The sequence below is a fragment of the Pezoporus flaviventris genome, unplaced genomic scaffold (genome assembly GCF_033815535.1).
Source record: "Pezoporus flaviventris isolate CSIRO_AGI_PZ_B2104156 unplaced genomic scaffold, CSIRO_AGI_Pfla_v1 ptg000069l, whole genome shotgun sequence".
Classification (NCBI taxonomy): Eukaryota; Metazoa; Chordata; class Aves; order Psittaciformes; family Psittacidae; genus Pezoporus; species Pezoporus flaviventris.
Genome location: NW_026892617.1, coordinates 1346616 through 1363461, shown reverse-complemented (window position 1 = coordinate 1363461; position 16846 = coordinate 1346616). Strand labels below are relative to the sequence as shown.

General features: G+C 56.6%; 1 protein-coding gene across 1 annotated transcript; it reads left to right on the top strand.

Moving 5' to 3' along the window:
* Positions 1–1121: 1121 nt before the first annotated feature.
* BAK1 (BCL2 antagonist/killer 1) lies at positions 1122–14502 on the top strand. The gene is made up of 6 exons (XM_061471903.1): positions 1122–1339; positions 5436–5553; positions 10054–10189; positions 10270–10413; positions 12329–12509; positions 12608–14502. Exons 1-6 carry the CDS (start codon positions 1160–1162, stop codon positions 12710–12712), a joined length of 864 nt encoding a protein of 287 aa, XP_061327887.1. The 5' UTR covers positions 1122–1159; the 3' UTR covers positions 12713–14502.
* Positions 14503–16846: the final 2344 nt, after the last annotated feature.

The window sequence follows — 16846 nt, the reverse complement described above, 5'->3', positions numbered from 1 at the left end:
TCAATTCATCATCCAGGGATCTCGGAGCACTTCAAGCAATTGGGCAGGTGCCTCTTGACGCAGACGGGGAACTGAGGAAAACAAGGAAAAAAGGTTGTTTCAGGGGGATACAAACCCCAGCAGAGCTCCCACACCCAAAGCATTAATATGCCTCCTGTATTTTCCAGGCAGCAGCAGCAGTGGTAGCATGGCTTTTCTGTACAGCAAGGAAATCTATTAAAGAAACATCTTTATAACAGCTTCAGGCACCTCCCCAAGCCTATGGGCAAGCACTGCCCTGGAGTCTGCTTTGCTGCCTGGAACAAGAGATTGACCATATCTCAAAGAGGTGCTTTAATGCTCCGCACCCCCACGGAGAGGGGTCTGCTCTGTCCTGGATGGATGTGCTGCACCTTGCACAGCCTGCATTCCAGCACAGCAGCTTTATTAAACCACAGCCCTTCTGCCACCCCAGCTGTTTCCTGCAGCTCCACTCAGTCTACCTTCTTCAGGGATTCTCAGAGCCCTGACCAAGCAGCTGGAGTCTGTGCTCTGCTGCGGGTGTGTTTCTGTGCTGCAAACCTGCCCTGTCCACATTGTCTGGATTGGTGATGCCCATCCTGCTCCATCCATGGCCTCCTCTGGCTCACTCATGCTGTCTTGAAGATACCTGGATAAATGACCAGGATCCCTGACCTGATTCTCAGAGACCTTAGAGCAGCTCCCAGTGTCTAAAAGGGCTACAAGAGACCTGGAGAGGGGCTTTGGAGAAGGGCCTGTAGGGACAGGCCAAGGGGAATGGCTTTAACCTGCCAGAGGGGAGACTGAGCTGGGCTCTTAGGCAGAAGCTCTTCCCTGTGAGGGTGCTGAGGCGCTGGCACAGGGTGCCCAGAGAAGCTGTGGCTGCCCCATCCCTGGCAGTGTTCAAGGCCAGGTTGGACACAGGGGCTTGGAGCAAGCTGCTCTAGTGGAAGGGGCCCCTACCCATGGCAGGGGTTGGAGCTGGAGGAGCTTTAAGATCCCATCAACCCGAACCATTCCATGGACCACGGCAAACCAGGTACCTGGGTGCGGTTGGATGGGGAAGGATGGAAGGGATCATGTCCGTGCCCGCAGCGCGCTCCAGCCGGGGAAGGCGCCTGTAGAGGGAGCCTGAGCCCGCCTGACTCCTCCGGCGTCAATGGTCCGGGGCTGGGTTTCGGGGCTGGTTTCTTTCTCTCTCCTCCTACCCGGCCCTGTTCGCTTCCTTCCCCCGCGACCGCGCTCGGAGCAGGCAGGAAGGGAGGCGGCGGGATGGGGCCGCTGCCCGCAGGGATGCGTTAGTGCCCGGACACCCCAGCCTGGGCCCCGCCGGGACGCGGTGAGTACCGGGACACCCCCCCCGGGGATGGGTTATCCCTTCCCACCGGGCCCGGCCGCCTCTGCGCTGACCTGGGGGAGGGATGCGGGAGCCCCGGCAAGGCGAGAGGGGGGGAACAGAGCCGCGGGGCCTCATCCCGCACCGCGCCGGGAAGGGGGATAAAACATCCCAGGGAGCAGCAGCCCGCGGGTGCCAGGGCTGGAAGCGCTCCCCGGAGCTGATCGCTGCCCCAAAAGAGAGAATATCGCTTCTTTTAGTGCTATTTCCCCAGCGCGGGGCGGGGGGGGCTGCCCTTGCGAGGCCGCTGCTGTGCTGGCCACGGCAGCATCCCCATGCTCGGGCTGAGGGGCTCGGTGTGGCCGTGGCTGTCCCGATGCGTCCCACAGCGCTCGGTGGGAAGCGGTGTGCCAGAGCGAGGACCAGGGTGACGGTGACCAAGGTCCGACTCGCCCCAATCTGTGCTGCGGCGCCGGGCACGGCACGTGTGGGTTTGTGGGCTTGGTTTAACGCTAAAGTGGGCAAACAGTGGGAAAACCGGGCACACTAACCTAGGCCAGGCGGGGAGGGCTCTCCCTGGTCCATGCAGGGATGGCATCAGGGCACAGGAATCCTACAGGATCCCTGCTCTGGGGAGGGCGATCCCAGGCACGCCACGTGATGGAATCCCTCCCATGCAGGGGCCCAAGGCCAGACCTGCAAAATGCTCGTCCCAAAGGATGCTCCACGCATTTCCTGGAGCCGGATCCTCATAATTTGTCAGGGGGTGACTTCAGAGCCCCATAGCCAGGCTTATTCATAGGGTTCTGGCTGCTCCCTCAGCATGAAGGTCTGCCTCCTGCTCTAGGCCAGTCCCACCATTCTTCCTGCACCCAGGGCTCAGGCTCTTTCACTTGCAGAAGCATTAGATTACTGAGTGCGTCCTAAGGACACCCATGAAACGTGTCAGAGACCTTTAAGGAAAGGAGATGAGAATGAAACGAGAACCAGCTGAGGCAAAGGTCTTCTTTTTTATTAGGGAAGCCTGGCCCGTTCCAGGAAGGCTGGCTCTTTGCATGGCCTGTACTCATTAATAAAGATAAGACTCCTGTGCCCATCTTGGAGGTGTTGCCGATTCCACCTCCTAGGTGCTTTCTGCTGCTTTTAACCCTTTGCAGCCTCCCGCGAGAGCAGAAGGTCAGAGGGGAGCTGGATCTTCCAGGAGCTGCTGAGAGTTAGGCCCTGCTCCCCCTAAGCTGCAGCTCCCCAAACCCTCTGTGAGCCTTGTCCCAAGTCCTGGAGAGCCTTCACTTTCTGCAGCCTTGGGCTGTCTTTAAGTGTGGCTGCCACATCCTGCTCCACACCCTCCCCTGCTCTCTTCCAGCATCATCTCCTCATAACAAAGGGGGAATAGGACAAACTTTAGAATCATGGAATCCTTTAGGTTGGAAAAGACCTTCCTTTAATAAAGATCGAGTCTTTAACCATTAACTGAACATTGCCGAGACCACCACTAAACCCTGTGCCGTGGCTATGCATGTTTTAAATCCCTCCACCACTGCTCTGGGCATCCTGTTCCAGTGCTTGACAGCTCTTTGGGTGAAGATGTTTTTCCAAAGGGGCGTTGGGCTGGAAAGCAGGAGGAATGTGGGCAGCAGCACTCTTGGTACTAGAGAGGGTGGTCCTAAGTGCTTGGCCCCCCCAGCAGAGCCTGGCAGTGGGCATTCACTTCGCTTGCAGGAGTGGGAGTTTAGGGGCTCTCAGGGAGCAGCAGCACAGCACTGGGACATAGCTGCTGGTCCCAGCTGTGCGGGTGTGCAAAGGGGCTGTGGGATCATAGCACCATAGAATAGTTCGGGTTGGAAAGGACCTTAAGATTATCCAGTTCCAACCCCCCTGCCATGGGCAGGGACACCTCACACTAAACCATCTCACCCAAGGCTTCGTCCAACTTGGCCTTGAACACTGTCAGGGATGGAGCATTCACAACTTCCCTGGGCAACCCATTCCAGTGCCTCATCACCCTAACAGGAAAGAATTCCCTCCTTATGTCCAATCTAAACTTCTGTTTGTTTGAACCCATCACCCCTTGTCCTGTCAGTGCAGTCCCTAATGAAGAGTCCCTCCCCAGCATCCCTATAGGCCCCCTTCAGATGCTGGAAAGCTGCTCTGAGGTCTCCACGCAGCTTCTCTTCTCCAGGCTGAACAGCCCCAACTTTCTCAGCCTGTCTTCCTGTATTGCAAGAGCAGAAAGCGCTGCAGGGCGCGTGAAGGAAACCGAAAATGAAAGTTCCTTGCACATGACAGCCGCAGTTGAACCTGCTGTTTCCGAAGGGCTCTCAAGCAGCGGTGTGCAGGAGCCGTGAGGCAGTCACTGCTGCTGCACCGGGCTCTGCTCACCACGCTCCCTTTGTACATCAGGAATTCCCTGTTAGAGCCGGGCTCATGTGAAGCGTGGCTGGTACGGACCCTACTGCAACAGCTCCAGAGGCAGCCGAGCTCCTTGGCTGGCCCTGTCCGCATCCTCGCCAGCACTGAGCACAGCCTCCGGGGAGGACGGGGCTTTGGTTACCCACAAACACGACCCCGAGCGCGGCCGTGCCTCCCCTCGCGAGGCACCACGGCGGGCTGCGGATGGAGCCTTGCCGAGTGCCCGAGGAGGGCTGGGGATAGCAGGAGGCAGCGCGGGAGGGTTTCCTCTGTGGAGGAGGGGATGGAGGCACATGCATCCGCTCAGAGCACTCGCTGAGCTGCCTCCACCGCGTCCCAGTGCCGAGCGGAGCAAGGAGAGGAGCAGCTCTGAGCGCGGGGCTGGGTGAGTGGGAGCCAGCCTCGTCCTGGCTTTACTCTCAACTGACGACCCTCGTCGGGGATGGGGATGGTTGAGGTTGGGGAGGAAAAGGGGATTCCTGTCCTCGGAGGGATGTAGGAAAAAAGCAGCGTCTCCATCTGTGCGTGGCTGCGGCTGGGGCTCCCTGGATGCAGCTACTCAAATACACGGTGGCCTTCCACAAAGCGATGAGCTTTACGCTTCCAGGCCCCCTTCCCATCTTGGCTGCCGGTCGTACTTCCCCAGTGCTCAATCTCTGTTCCCTGATGATGATCTTCAGTGTGAGGTTGTAAGTACAGACCATGTGCTGCACCCCTAACTCTGGCGCAGGTGGTTATTTATCCATAACCAGCACTGCTTTTGGTTTTGCCTGGGATACAGTTGAGATTCCAGGGTCTCAACGTGTCTTCGTGACTTTAGATCTGGTGCGAATCAGAACCCCCCACCGGTTCAGCCTGGGAGCAGCCTGAACAAGTACTGGCATGCTGCGAGCTGCAGTGATCTCTTCCGCCCTGACCGCAGCTGCGGGGCCCCACTTCCTCCTCTCTCAAAAGCAGGGGTGAGGACAGTGTGATGAACTGCATCGGCAGGTCTGGGCTTAGGGTACCTGGGAAGTTCGGGGGCAACGTGAGCTGTGCATGTGGTTCTTGTTATTCTGAGAGGAGCTCAGAGTCAGAACATAGAGAACAGGTGGGACTGGAGCCTCTGGATGTAGGAAAACCGGAGCTCATCCCTTGTGGAGGTTTGTTATGGCAGGTCGCTGTGGCCATGCATTGGTTTGCTGCTGCTGCGCTCGAGCTGTCGTAGCTGCATTCAGGCAGCAGCAAAGCACCCAGGGTCAGCTCTAGCACCTTCTCCTGGTGGAGACAGGGAGCCGAGGAGCCCTTTGTGCTGGGATCTTTGCTTTCATCCCATCCTGAAGCTGCTGCTGTGGTCCAGGCTGAGCAAGGGCCCATGGCACTTGCTGAGCGGGCCAGCAGGTTTCCAGAGAGGATGAGGAGGTGAAGTGGGGCAGGGAGCTGGGTGACTTTCCTCATCTGGCGTGTGACTGTCTGCAAACACGTTAGTAAGGAGAGTCAGGAAGAGAGGAGAAATCCAGCCAAGGGGCCTGGTGTGGGAGGAGCCAGGTTGCTGGCAGATAAAAGCGGGGACCATTGCTCCTCCAAGCACTTGCCTATGCCAAGGGGCAAGTATGTTATGTGTGAGCCCAGTGGGCAGGCATGAGGGAGCCAGGGGCCGTGCTGGCTGCTCATCACCCGGGTCACTTACTGTCTGTCATCATTGTTCCAGGTAAAGCCAAGACACCCGAGCATCTCTGCAATGGCCTCAGGGAATGATGGTGACCCGCTGAGGGACTGGGGGCGGAGGGGAAGCAACAGGCAGAGGCCGTCACAGGAGCTCAACTCAGGTAAAAAGGTTGCTGTGATTCCCTTCCCCTGCAGTGTTTCTTTGGAAAGATGGGGGTTTTCATACTGCCAGGGCCCTTTGCAAGACCGAGGTACCACATCAGCTCCGTAAAGCTATGCTGGACTGAACTGGGAGAGCACATTCTCAGTGCTTGCAGAAGATGCTTGGCATTGGATCAGCGTGGTGGGCAGCAAGAGGGGCTTGAAAGGCACCGAGCAAATAGGGCTCAGGGAGCTGTGGGGCTGGTGCCTGGAGTCGTTCACTTCCCTTCCCTAAGGGAAAGGTGCTGGGTGTTGAAAACACAGCAGGAAAAACTCCTGCTCGTGTAGCTGGGTTCAGTGGTGCCGCAGGGTGGAATCGGGTCGCTGGGTGCCCTGGCAGAGCAGTGATGAACAGTTACAGCCCACCACCAGCAGCAGCTCAGGCCATCACGTGTGTGCAGAGCCCAGCAGACTGTGTAATTGCGTCTCCCAGCAATGGGTGAAACCGGGATCGGGGCCGAAAGGATGCCAGGAAAAACCTCAGCTCCCATTTCAGCTCCAAGTGCTAAAATGCCGCTGCACAGAGCTGCTGGACGCGGGTGACTTCTTAACCTGTTCTGCAGGTGGACTTGTAAATAAGGCTGAGTCACTGCAGTCTGTCAATAGTGGAGATTAGACGCTATCCCTGGCTGTTATGTATCTGAGCTCAGATCCAGCTCAGAGCTGGTTTATGGCCCTGATAATGTTATTTAGACTCTGGCACTGCCTGGACTCCTCTCCATCTCACAGTTTCGTTCGTGCTAGATCCTGCACGAGCACACTGGACACAAAAATACCCCTTTCCTTCCACGCCAGGGGCTGCGAGGAATGGAAATAAATAGAGCCGCTGTTTACGTATGGTGATTTCCTGTTGAGGCCAATGAGATGCTGATGTGAAAACCAGTGAGAGGATCAGGCCTGAGCTCTAACCACACTGGTTTACAGTCACACTTCCTGTGCGCTTGCAACACTTACTGGAAGTACGGGCATCCCGCTGCTTCCCGAAAGTCAGGTGCTCCGTCTGGAATCTGGAGGTGGGATCTCTGCACACCTCTTAGGCCAGAGCCTTATGGACTCCATTGAGAGCAGAAACGTGCAGCTTCCACCAACACGTGCCATGGGGTTATGGGGTGGAAGAAGGCTTTTGTCAACAGGCATTAACCTGGCTTGCACTTAGGGCTCGCTTGCTCCCTTTGTTTATCCTTGGGTGCAGGAGTGCAGAGCTCAAGGATCTGCTTGAGCATCGTTCTGAGCCCTTGTCCTACCAGCCAGTGCTTAGGGCATGGGCAAGGTGCTGCTGTTTCTGTCTAGGCTTTGGTGGTTTTAGGGCATTGTGGACAAAGGCAGGAGCCACCCTGATGCGCAGTGTGCAGGGCCAGGTTACTGGGCCTCTGTCATCTATGTGTGTTAGTACTCATGTAAGGTACCTAGAGAGGCGTGAGGTTTGGTCCTTGGTTGTTTGTCATAGCTCTGGACCTGGTATTGCATGTGAAGCAAGTCCTCACTGATGAAGAGTCACTGAGGGACATTAGTTCTGCATCTGTGAGCATCAACGTGTCTTCATCACCAGAACGACCTGCAGAATGAGTAGGAAAAACATGAGCTGCCTGTTTAAGCCTGGATTCTCGTACATTCTCGTACATTCTGTAGAGCAACCACAGTCAGTCAAACATACTTCTGTCTGGTGCCCAGCAGATCCTATCTCCAGCACAGGCACAGAGCATTGGACTTCCCACTGAACTGCATCACCATATACCTGGTTTCCCAGGGCTGCGCTGGATAACAACGCTATAGAATCACCTCATGGCTCCTTTGTTCTGGCCTCCAAAGGCCCCCCCAAAAGCTCTTTCATAAAACACCTGATGGGGCAGAGGGAGCTCGATCTCCAGGTTTGAGGTGCCCATCCCTCCGAGCATCCGCTGGATGCAGGTCAGTGGATGCGCACGCGTGGGACGTGGCTCAGCTTGGGCAGCAAAGTGCCGGAGCAACACCACGCACCTCTGCTCTCAGGTGTGAGCTGTGCAGGACTGTGCCTGTGTGCAGCGTGAGGCTGATCAGCCTCTGGTGCTGATGGCATCGCTGTTGACAGGCAAGCGGTTTCACAGGGGTGGAAGGGAACCCAAATCCACTAACACAGACAGAGCTCATCCCGCACTTGAATTGCAACTGCAGGAGGTGGAGTGGAGCTTCCCCTCAAGGCGGAAATCTCCAGAGCCTGTTCTTGGTTCCCTGGAGCTGTTTTCTCCCTTTGGAGCCTGTTGCTGCTTCCAGGCTTGATGTCTCCCTCTGTGCAAACAGATGCACCTCTCGGCGCAGTTACTGCCTGTCTCCTGAGCTCGAAAGGGATGCTGCCAGGTTGCATCTGTCATTATTACAGTCTCTAGCAGGGCTATTCAGTTGTAACGAGGTCTGATGGATAACTTTGGTGAGAGCTGCCAGGTTTTACTGCAACGCAGCTGCTCCCCGGGACATGGGAATGGTGAGAAGCAAAGGATCTTGCACAGGAGTGCAGATGCTGCATGTTGGAGACTGGCTGGGGTCCAGTCAGTGCTATGGGTCCAGGCAGGAGCTCTTGGGGTGGGTCAGGTCTACATGCTGACAGTGGGGACAGCGGCATCACTGCTCCATGGGGCAGGAACAGGGCAGGTTGTCCCTTACACAGCAGCTTGTGAGCCCCTAACACAGCCCTGAGGGTCCCCCAGGGAGAGCCAAGATCCCAGAGGAGCTCCAGACTGCTCCCCCTCCTTCCACTGCTGGTACTGGGAGTCCCCAGGGCAAGTTTTGGTCCAGATCCTCTTCCTTTGAGTGGGAGAGACAGAGCCCCAGTGGGTGCTGGGGGGGGGGAGGTCAAAGATGCGTTCTCTTGTCCCTGTGATACTAAAAGCAGTGCCTGAGGTAATCAAAGCAGGGGGTTTTTGGTACCCTCATTTCCTCTTTGTTCTCACAGTGTTTGCACGGCCTCTCACTGAAACTGTGACTCAGTCGGTTTCGTTTCTGGCTCTCGGTGCCGTCACCGGCTCCAGTCTGAGGTGGGATTTATTTACCCCCAAATAAACCCATGCCTGCAAAACAAAAACCATCTCCTGAAAACACCGGGGCTCCTCGATCCCCCTCACCTTTATTTACCCAACCTGAACTCCCTGTAACCTGAGTCTCGGCACCACAGCTCCGGTCCTCTCCCTTCCCCGCACCCCATCCGGGGCTGGGCCCATCCCTCCCTGGAGCCACGTGGATGTGAGCAGCCAGGAAAACCCTGCCTTGAGCAGTGTGGCACATTCTGGGATACAGGGGTTTATTGGGCAGCATCACCAGGACAGCTGTGTCCTCACATCCCAGCCATAGGACGTGGCTCGGGCAGGAGCATCTCTGCATTGGAAATGCAATTCCCAGTGGCCAGAGAATGGCCTGGCCAGTCTGGTGGGTGGATGCAGTGGGATGGTGGTCACATACCTGGGCTTTGCACCTCATATAGTGCCTGTGGATCTCTGTCCTGCATGGTGATACAGCCAAAGGAGCGGGGATCTGATCCCTCCACACCATTTCTGTCCGCTGCAAGTTTTGCCTCCTGAAAGAGAACCAGGGGAGAGCCGTGCGACGCCGGCTGTTTGGGAACCAGTGCTCTAACCCAGATTGCTTCCAGCCAGCTGAAAGTGAGCTCTAATCAAAGACATCCCGTGACAGAGCGGGTGCTTTCCCCAGGAGCAATGCAACGCCTGTGATAAGGTATCGGCCACTGCTGGGATGCAGCTTGAGGCGTTATCACCTGGCTGTTCATCTGCTCTCAAGCACAGGATGGGGAGTCACGTCCCTGGGCAAGAGTTTATGGGTTATTCAGAAGCTCTTCTCCTTTCTGTTCCTGCCAGCAGCCCAAGCAGAAGTTCAAACCCTGCCCTGGCATCGCTGCTGCTGGGAATGTGAGACTGAATCAGCAAGGAGTTACAGTAAAACAACCCGTTTAGCTTTGCTCCCCGCATCACTGCTGGCGCCGTGCAAGGGCTCGGTCATTGGTGACACTGAAAAACAAGTTTGTGTGCTGAGATGGGCAGCACTAAGCTGAGCTTGGCCTCCAGTTTGGGTTTGGATCTGAGATTCCTGAACTGGTTTGTGCTGAGCAGTGCCCTTATCGAGAGGTAAAAGCACCCTGGCAAGCACAAGCACTTGAACATCTGGTTTGTGTGACAGTTCTGTAGCTGTCTCCTGCCAGAAATGCATTCCAAAGGTGGGCTTGTGCCCCCAAGAACAACAGCTGGCTGCAGAACTGGTTTTCTGAGAACTAAGTTTTGTTGGATTCTCTTTGTGTCACTCCAAAAGGCCAATGTTAATGCAAAGAGCACAAGTTTAGGCTGAAAATAAGGGAATGGTCTCTTTCCAGCTTGGGAAAAGGAGGGAGACGAGCTTCTCCCTTGACTTCTTTGGAGGTTGGAACAAGATGATCTTGAGGTGCTTTCCAACCCTAACCCGATTCTCCTCTTGTCTCCCAGAGGACCAGGTGGCTGAGGAGACGGAGGAGGTGTTCCGGAGCTATGCCTACTACCGCTACGAGCAGGAGAGAGAGGAGCGAGGGGAAGAGGTGCCCGTGGACCAGGAGATCATGGACATCGAGGAGGAGCTGGGCAGGTAAAACTGATCCCAACCATGTGCCCATCCTTTAACCCCCCCCCAGCCCCGGCCTCGCTGACCTGTGTTCCCCTGGGCAGCATCGGGAGCCAGGTGGGACAGCGCTTGGCCATCATAGGCGACGACATCAACAAGCGGTACGACGCGGAGTTCCGCTGCCTGCTGAAGTCCCTGCAGCCCACCAAGGAGAACGCCTACGAGTGCTTCACCCGAATAGCCTCCAGGTAAGGCCCCCGGCTCCCTCAGCCCCGGGCTGGGCACCTCCTCCCGGAGACAAGCAGGAAGGGAAGGTCAGACGGATGCAGTGCAGGCAGTGAGAGCCTTGTGCTGTGCTCTGCACCCTGTCCATTCGAGCCTTGCCCGCTGTGCCCGGGCTGAGCTCCCAACCCATGAGGGTTCCTGTGGTTCCTGCCTCTCTGCTCCTCCTCCTGTGCACCGTTTGGACAGTCCTCACCTGGCCATCGTCTGACACAGTCTGGGGGATGTGCCTGGGATGCACAGCCCATGCATCAGTAGCCAAGTGAATGGCCCGGCTCCCCTGCAGGGAGGGACCTGCCCTGGACCAAGGCAGACCCACCGGTGCTCCCATTGCCTCTTGCAGCCCTGAGCCAGGCCCGATGAGGCACAGAGCAAAGGCAGCTGCAGGCTGCGGGCACAGGCAGGTACTCGCTGCCCTTGGTATGGTCCACACGGAGCACGATTGGACTCACTCGGGATGAGGGATGCTCCACAGGCTCCGCAGCCGCCCTGCACAGGTGATGCTCACCCACCTCACTCAAACACAGCACAGGCAAAGACCTGCACAATTATTGCCTTGGTTGCCTGAGGTACAGCCTTGGACCGAGGTGGCCATCAAGGGGTTCCCTACACCCCTGTCTCTGTAGGGAAGACAAGACACAGCACATTAAACCATGTGCCCAGGGTCACACAGACCAAACCGCCTCTGCCAGAGCTAGGGTTGGCGCTGGGCTCTCTGGGTTCCCAGGTCCTCTGGCACAGCCCCATCCCTGCGCACCCTTGTGTTTGTGTCTAACTGCCTCTCTCTGTCCTCTTCCTGCTCCCTGTCCTTGGGAAGCCGCTGCTGCTCTCACCGCTTTGCCAGCCTGAGGCGGTTAAGGCACCGCAAACAGGTAAATTACCCCTGGGAATTAACCTCTGTCCCTCTCTGTGCTTCTCTTGTCCCCTCCGGGCTCCGGCTCCCCTCTCTGCCACCTGCACGTGGCATCTCCACACCAAGGCTCTGCAGAGATGGTTCCCTTTGGCTGTGCAGACGAGGACAGGGCACCACGTTAACACACAGGGCCTGAGCCTACTCCTTCTGTTCCGTTTGTTTTCCTTCTTGCTTGACTTGCTGGAAACCAGGAAACACGCCTGCAAAAACTGGTCCAGATAACTCAGTGCCCAACCTGCCCGCAGCAATGCATCTGTGCCCGCCACAACCAAACCTGCATCAGGAGCAGGCACATTTCGGAGCCCCCCCCCCCCCCAGCCCTTGAGATAATCAGTCTAAGGAAAGGTCAGGCTTTGGTCTTGGAGGAGTTTGAGGAGGAAAAGGGAAAGTCTTGCTCTAACATGCTTTGTCCTCAGGTATAATTAAACCTCCTTACCTCCAGGTATGACCGCACAAGCCAAGGATGCTTTGGGACCCATGGGTAGTATCCTGCTCCTGGCCACACGTGTATCAGCTACTGAGCTCGCTGCAGCTACAGCCCGACAGCTTAAACCACCACCAGTTTCATCTTCCCTTGTTAATAGCCTTGCCCATGAGACCAGGGGACATCCGGGCAGCTGCAGTGCTCTGTGTTTAGATGCCGACCCAAGGGAAAGGCAGGAAGGCGGCAGGATTTGGAAACTCTTTTTGCCCAGGACATCCCCAACCTGCCCAGCTGAGGCAAACAGTGGTTGTGAACGAGGCTGTGCTTGTTCTGCTCTGAAAGTAAAACCTGGTTGCGGGTGGCCGCATGTCCCTTAGCCACAAAATCACTGTGAGCGGCTGCGATGCAGCTCGAGGGGTGGAGCAGCATCCCCCGCCCTGCTCTGGGAGCATCACCACCTGAGAGCCCTCATCCTGGGGGATGCTGAGAGCAGGGAGCCCCGAGCCACGGCAGGGGTTGACTCAGACCATCGGCTTCCTTGCAGCTTGTTCGAGAGCGGCATTAACTGGGGCCGGGTGATCGCGCTGCTGGGCTTTGGCTACCGCATGGCCATCCACGTCTACCAGCAAGGCAGGACCGGCTTCCTGCGCTGGATCGCCCGCTGCGTCGTGGAGTTCATGCTCCGGAACCGCATCGCCCGGTGGATCGCCCAGCAGGGAGGATGGGTGAGGATGGGGCCGGTGGGATTCATGGGGAAGGTGGGGGACCACGGGGTGACCCCGGTGGGTCTAACGTGCTCTGGTTATGCTCTGTTTCCCCTTAGGCGGCTGCACTCGATCTGGACAACGTTTACATGAAGTACATGCTGGTGGTGGTGGCCCTGGTCATGGTGGGACATTTAGTGGTACGACGCTTCTTCAAGCCCTAACCGAGGTGGTGGCAGAGGCTGGGGGGGGGGTCTGGCCAAGCTCTCTCAAATCTCTGCTCTTCATTGATCTTCCTCAAGAGAGGGGGGATTTGAGGAACCTCCAAGAGAGAGCAGCTTGGACCTGAGACCCACCACAGGGCCCAGGGTCTCTGCCATCCATGCAGACACCACCAGGAACTATGGAGAGAAGCGGAGGGAGGGAGGGAGGGAAGGTTCAACTCTGTTGCCTGTTGCGTGCCTCACTCAGCTGCTGTGGACAGAGCATCGCTGCTGCGCTCCCCGCGTGGGGCAGGGAGGCAGAGCCGGCTCCTCTGGAGACAGGAGTGTGGAGGAGCAAAGGTGTTGTGGGGATGCCCACACGTGGGCCCCGTCTGCTCCTTGGGGCAGGCGTGGAGCTCCCCGTTTGCTGATGGCTCTCCTCAAGCCCATGCCTTTGAAGAGGGGTTGCAGCCTTGGGTGCTGCAGTTGCTGTCTGTAGAGGCACCGGAGGGGCAAGCCAGCATGAGCACATGTGGGGCTTGCTTTCGTCTTCCCTCTGTTCCTGAGCCCAACTACTTGAGCCTTCCCTTTCAACAAGCATCCCTACCCCTTTTAAAGGACCGCACTGCCTGCTCTGACAATCCACGGCAGCGCTGGCGGGCAGGATTCCCCTTCCAACGCCTGACCCTGGAGACCTGCTGCTCTCCCATGGCTGATGTGGGTGCTGGGTGCTCAGAGCTGGGGAGCACCAGCAGGTTTCCAAACACTAAAGGCCTTGGGGCGGCTGATGGTTGGTGCGGGCAGGCTGCCTGCCCTCCCTGCCCTTCTGCTTCCACTCAGTAGCTTCAGATGCTGGCAGATGAGCAGCCCAACTGTGACCATTTGGTCTCCCTTGTTCCCAATGGGAGCCCTGGAGTTGTATCTCCCCCTACAGCAGCTCTTTGCCTCCTGAGCTCAGCTGGGCAGGATGGTGCAGACGTGCTGCGGTTGAGCCCAGGGCTGTGGTGCTTTAGAGCTGCTTCTTCTGGGCACAGCATCTTTGGGAAGTGCCTTGACCTTGTTCTGTTCATGACTAATGGTTAAACATGACTTTGGGGGAGTGGGGCAGGAGCAGGACCCACTCTCGCACCTCAAACCTTTCTGACTTTTACAAACTATGGAGAGTACCTCAGCATGGTTTAGCTCTGTTCTTTTTACCAGGTGACTCTAAGGCTTGAAACTGTGATGGCCCCTTCTGAGCCAAACTCACCCCTCCATCTCCTAGAGCGAGTCAGCAGCTGGGGAGGGAGACGGAGGGACTGGAGCTAGGAGGTGAGCAGTGGTCCCGTACCCAGGCTCCTCTCCCAGTGCAGTCAGAGCCCCAGAGACTGGGCACACCGAGAGAGCCCAAGGGGGTCAGATCTTGAGAGCGGCCCATCTGCCACATAGGAAAGGCACTCCTGGCAGACAGCTGCCTAACCTGCTCCTAACCCCCCCTGCATTGCCTCCCCACCACTTCCTACCTTAACCTTTAGGTGAGGTTTCCCCTCCACGCCTTGCTGCAGTTGAAGCTTGTTACTACACATCCTGTCCAAGCACAGAGACAGGGCCCCTTGCATCCCTTCTTGCTGCTGCAGAGCCTTAGCAGAACCAGCCATAACATTATAACACTTACATCCCTCGTGTTCCTGCCTCCCTTCACAGAACAGGGAACTTCTGAGCCTGTTTCCATATCAGGGTCTTTCTGTGCTTGTCATTTTGACCCTGTTTCTGCATTATCCCTTTCCCTGGGCTGTGCTTCATAGAAAGGCATTAAAATACTTGCTATAATATTCCTTTTCTATAGAGCTCTCTTTTGGTTGATTCTTCACCCGTGCTGAGCAGCACAGATCTCCACTGGTCTGTCCATGCTGGTTTGTGGCCGCGCTGACTCCCTTGGAGCATCACTGTCCCCTTCGCCTTCATCCACACACGACTTCATTTACCCCTTGTTCACCCACCTCGAGAGTCCTCAACCCTCTTCTCTGGTAGGAGCCAAAGTAACCAAGTGCTCTCAGCTGCAGCTCCCCATCCCCGCTCCTTCCCTTCTCTTCTGGGGGGAAAACACCACCAGATGGAGCCTTTTTGCCACGATGAAAGCCAACTTCTTGCTGTTGGTTTCCCTTTCTCTTCATCAGCCCCATTACTGACAGTCCTGGCCTCTAGGCTGGTTCTCTGGTCCGTTGTGCCTCCAGCAGGACTCCTTCAGAGGACAGCAACCAGCACATCAGCTTCCATTCACTACTTCACCCTCCCAGAACTCTAACGGGCTGGAGAGAACTTGTGCTTGCACACAGAGCCGTGCTGCTTCGAATTGATTCTCATCTTCCACATTAAAGTGTTTCACTGCAAGCCCCATTCAGCTGCGAGGCCAGCAGACTTTACAGAACGTTTGTCGGCTTTATAGTAGGTGCTGGAGCCTTAGTCGAGTCTGTGGCACCAGGACAGAGAATCGAACCTTTAAAACAGGTGCTGTAGCAAAGGGAAGTTCCCATTTGATCCGTTTTCTCAGGGAGGATTGTCTCAGGATCTCAGTCTATTGCCTCCCTCTGCTCTCGCCTCTCCCAGCCCTCCTGGCACTGCTTACAGCAGGGTGGGCTAAAGCAGACCCAGATGAGAGGCCTTGGCCCTCCCCAGGAGCCGATGCTCCAGAGCCACAGCAGGCATCTACCTCGAAGCCCCACTCAGCAGGTAGCACCGTGTCTGCGTGCAGAAGGCTTCTGCTGTGGGCCAGGAGCAGTGCTTCGTTATCTAGCAGCAAGAGCTCTAGATAAAACTACATCCTTAGGGTAACCCCAGCCTCCCCTTACAGGGCTGAATCAGCCACTTTATTCTGCAGGGATAAAGCCCTGATTGACTGCGATATTCTTCACAAGTGTGAACTTTTTAACCACCAACCCAGCCCCGTGTCATGTGGGATGCAGGGACAGCATCCTCCAGCCTAGTGACTGCCCCAGGGCTTTGGCTTTTGCCCTGGTGAGCAAGGGAAATGGGACTGGGAAGCCCTCAAGGGGAAAAACCAAGGTGAAGGCGAGGAAGAGGCTCTGCCCTGGCTGTTTAGCAGGAGGGGATTGCTCAGTGCATCACTTGGTTTCACACAGCCCCTTCCCCAGCTCCTTTCTCCATCCCTCCAGGAAGCCCCAGCACTGGAGGAAGGGGATGGGGTGTGTGATGGAGCAATAGAGCTTTGCACTGACTGTGGAGGGGAGGGACTGGAAAACACCTTTTCTTTCCAGGAGGAGGACAGGAGGAGTTGTCCCAGTAGCAGCAGAGAGATGGGGAACACTCGGTCTGCAGGCCAGCCTTTCCCCAGTGCAGGGCATCTCTAAATGGCAGGCAAAGAGGCTGTGAGGAACATGTGGGTTGCTTTAAAATAAAACCATTTCTCTCACAACCGTTCTGTTTTAAATGATGTAATATATATACATGTGAAAATAAAAATGGTACCTGCAGTACAAACCTGGCTGCGCCGAGGGCTTTCTTCCAGAGGCTGTGCTCCTTTGCAGGGTGCTCTGGGTGCATTACAGATCCCCCTGTGCAAGCTTGCACAAGCTATTTGGCCTCAGTTGCCCATTAGCTGAGGGATACCAGCCCTTCCTACACTTCCTCTAGCACGAAGAGCTAGACAGGGAGAGAAATGAGCTGCTGCAGCTTGTTTTGCCATCCCTGACAAACAGGGGATGCGTTACAGCAGCTGCTGCAGAGATGAAGAAGAGACTCTGCAGTGATCTGTGGCCGGATCAACCTGCCAGGAGTTAAGGATCTTATCTGTGATGTGTCCACACCTCCCTAACGGGAAACAATGAGGACAGGAAACTGCAAAGGGGAAATCCATTACAGGAGTACAAGAGGGCTCTCAGGTGCCATAAAACACTCCAGCAAATGAAAGGGAAACTCATGTCCTCCATCAGAGAAGCCCAACACGTCCAAGGCTGTGCTGGGGTGACAGCAACAGCTCCCGCTGGCTGACAGCATCGCCAACACAGGGAGGTGGGAACCTGGGGCTCCTGCAGCAGCCGCTGCCCTGAGCTGCCTGTCCCAAACCAAGCCCAGATGCTCCTCAGGCCCTGCTGCTTCCAGCAGCTCCCTTGTCACACACCAAGGCAGGGCCTGAGCTGGCCCCACACTGCCCTTCTC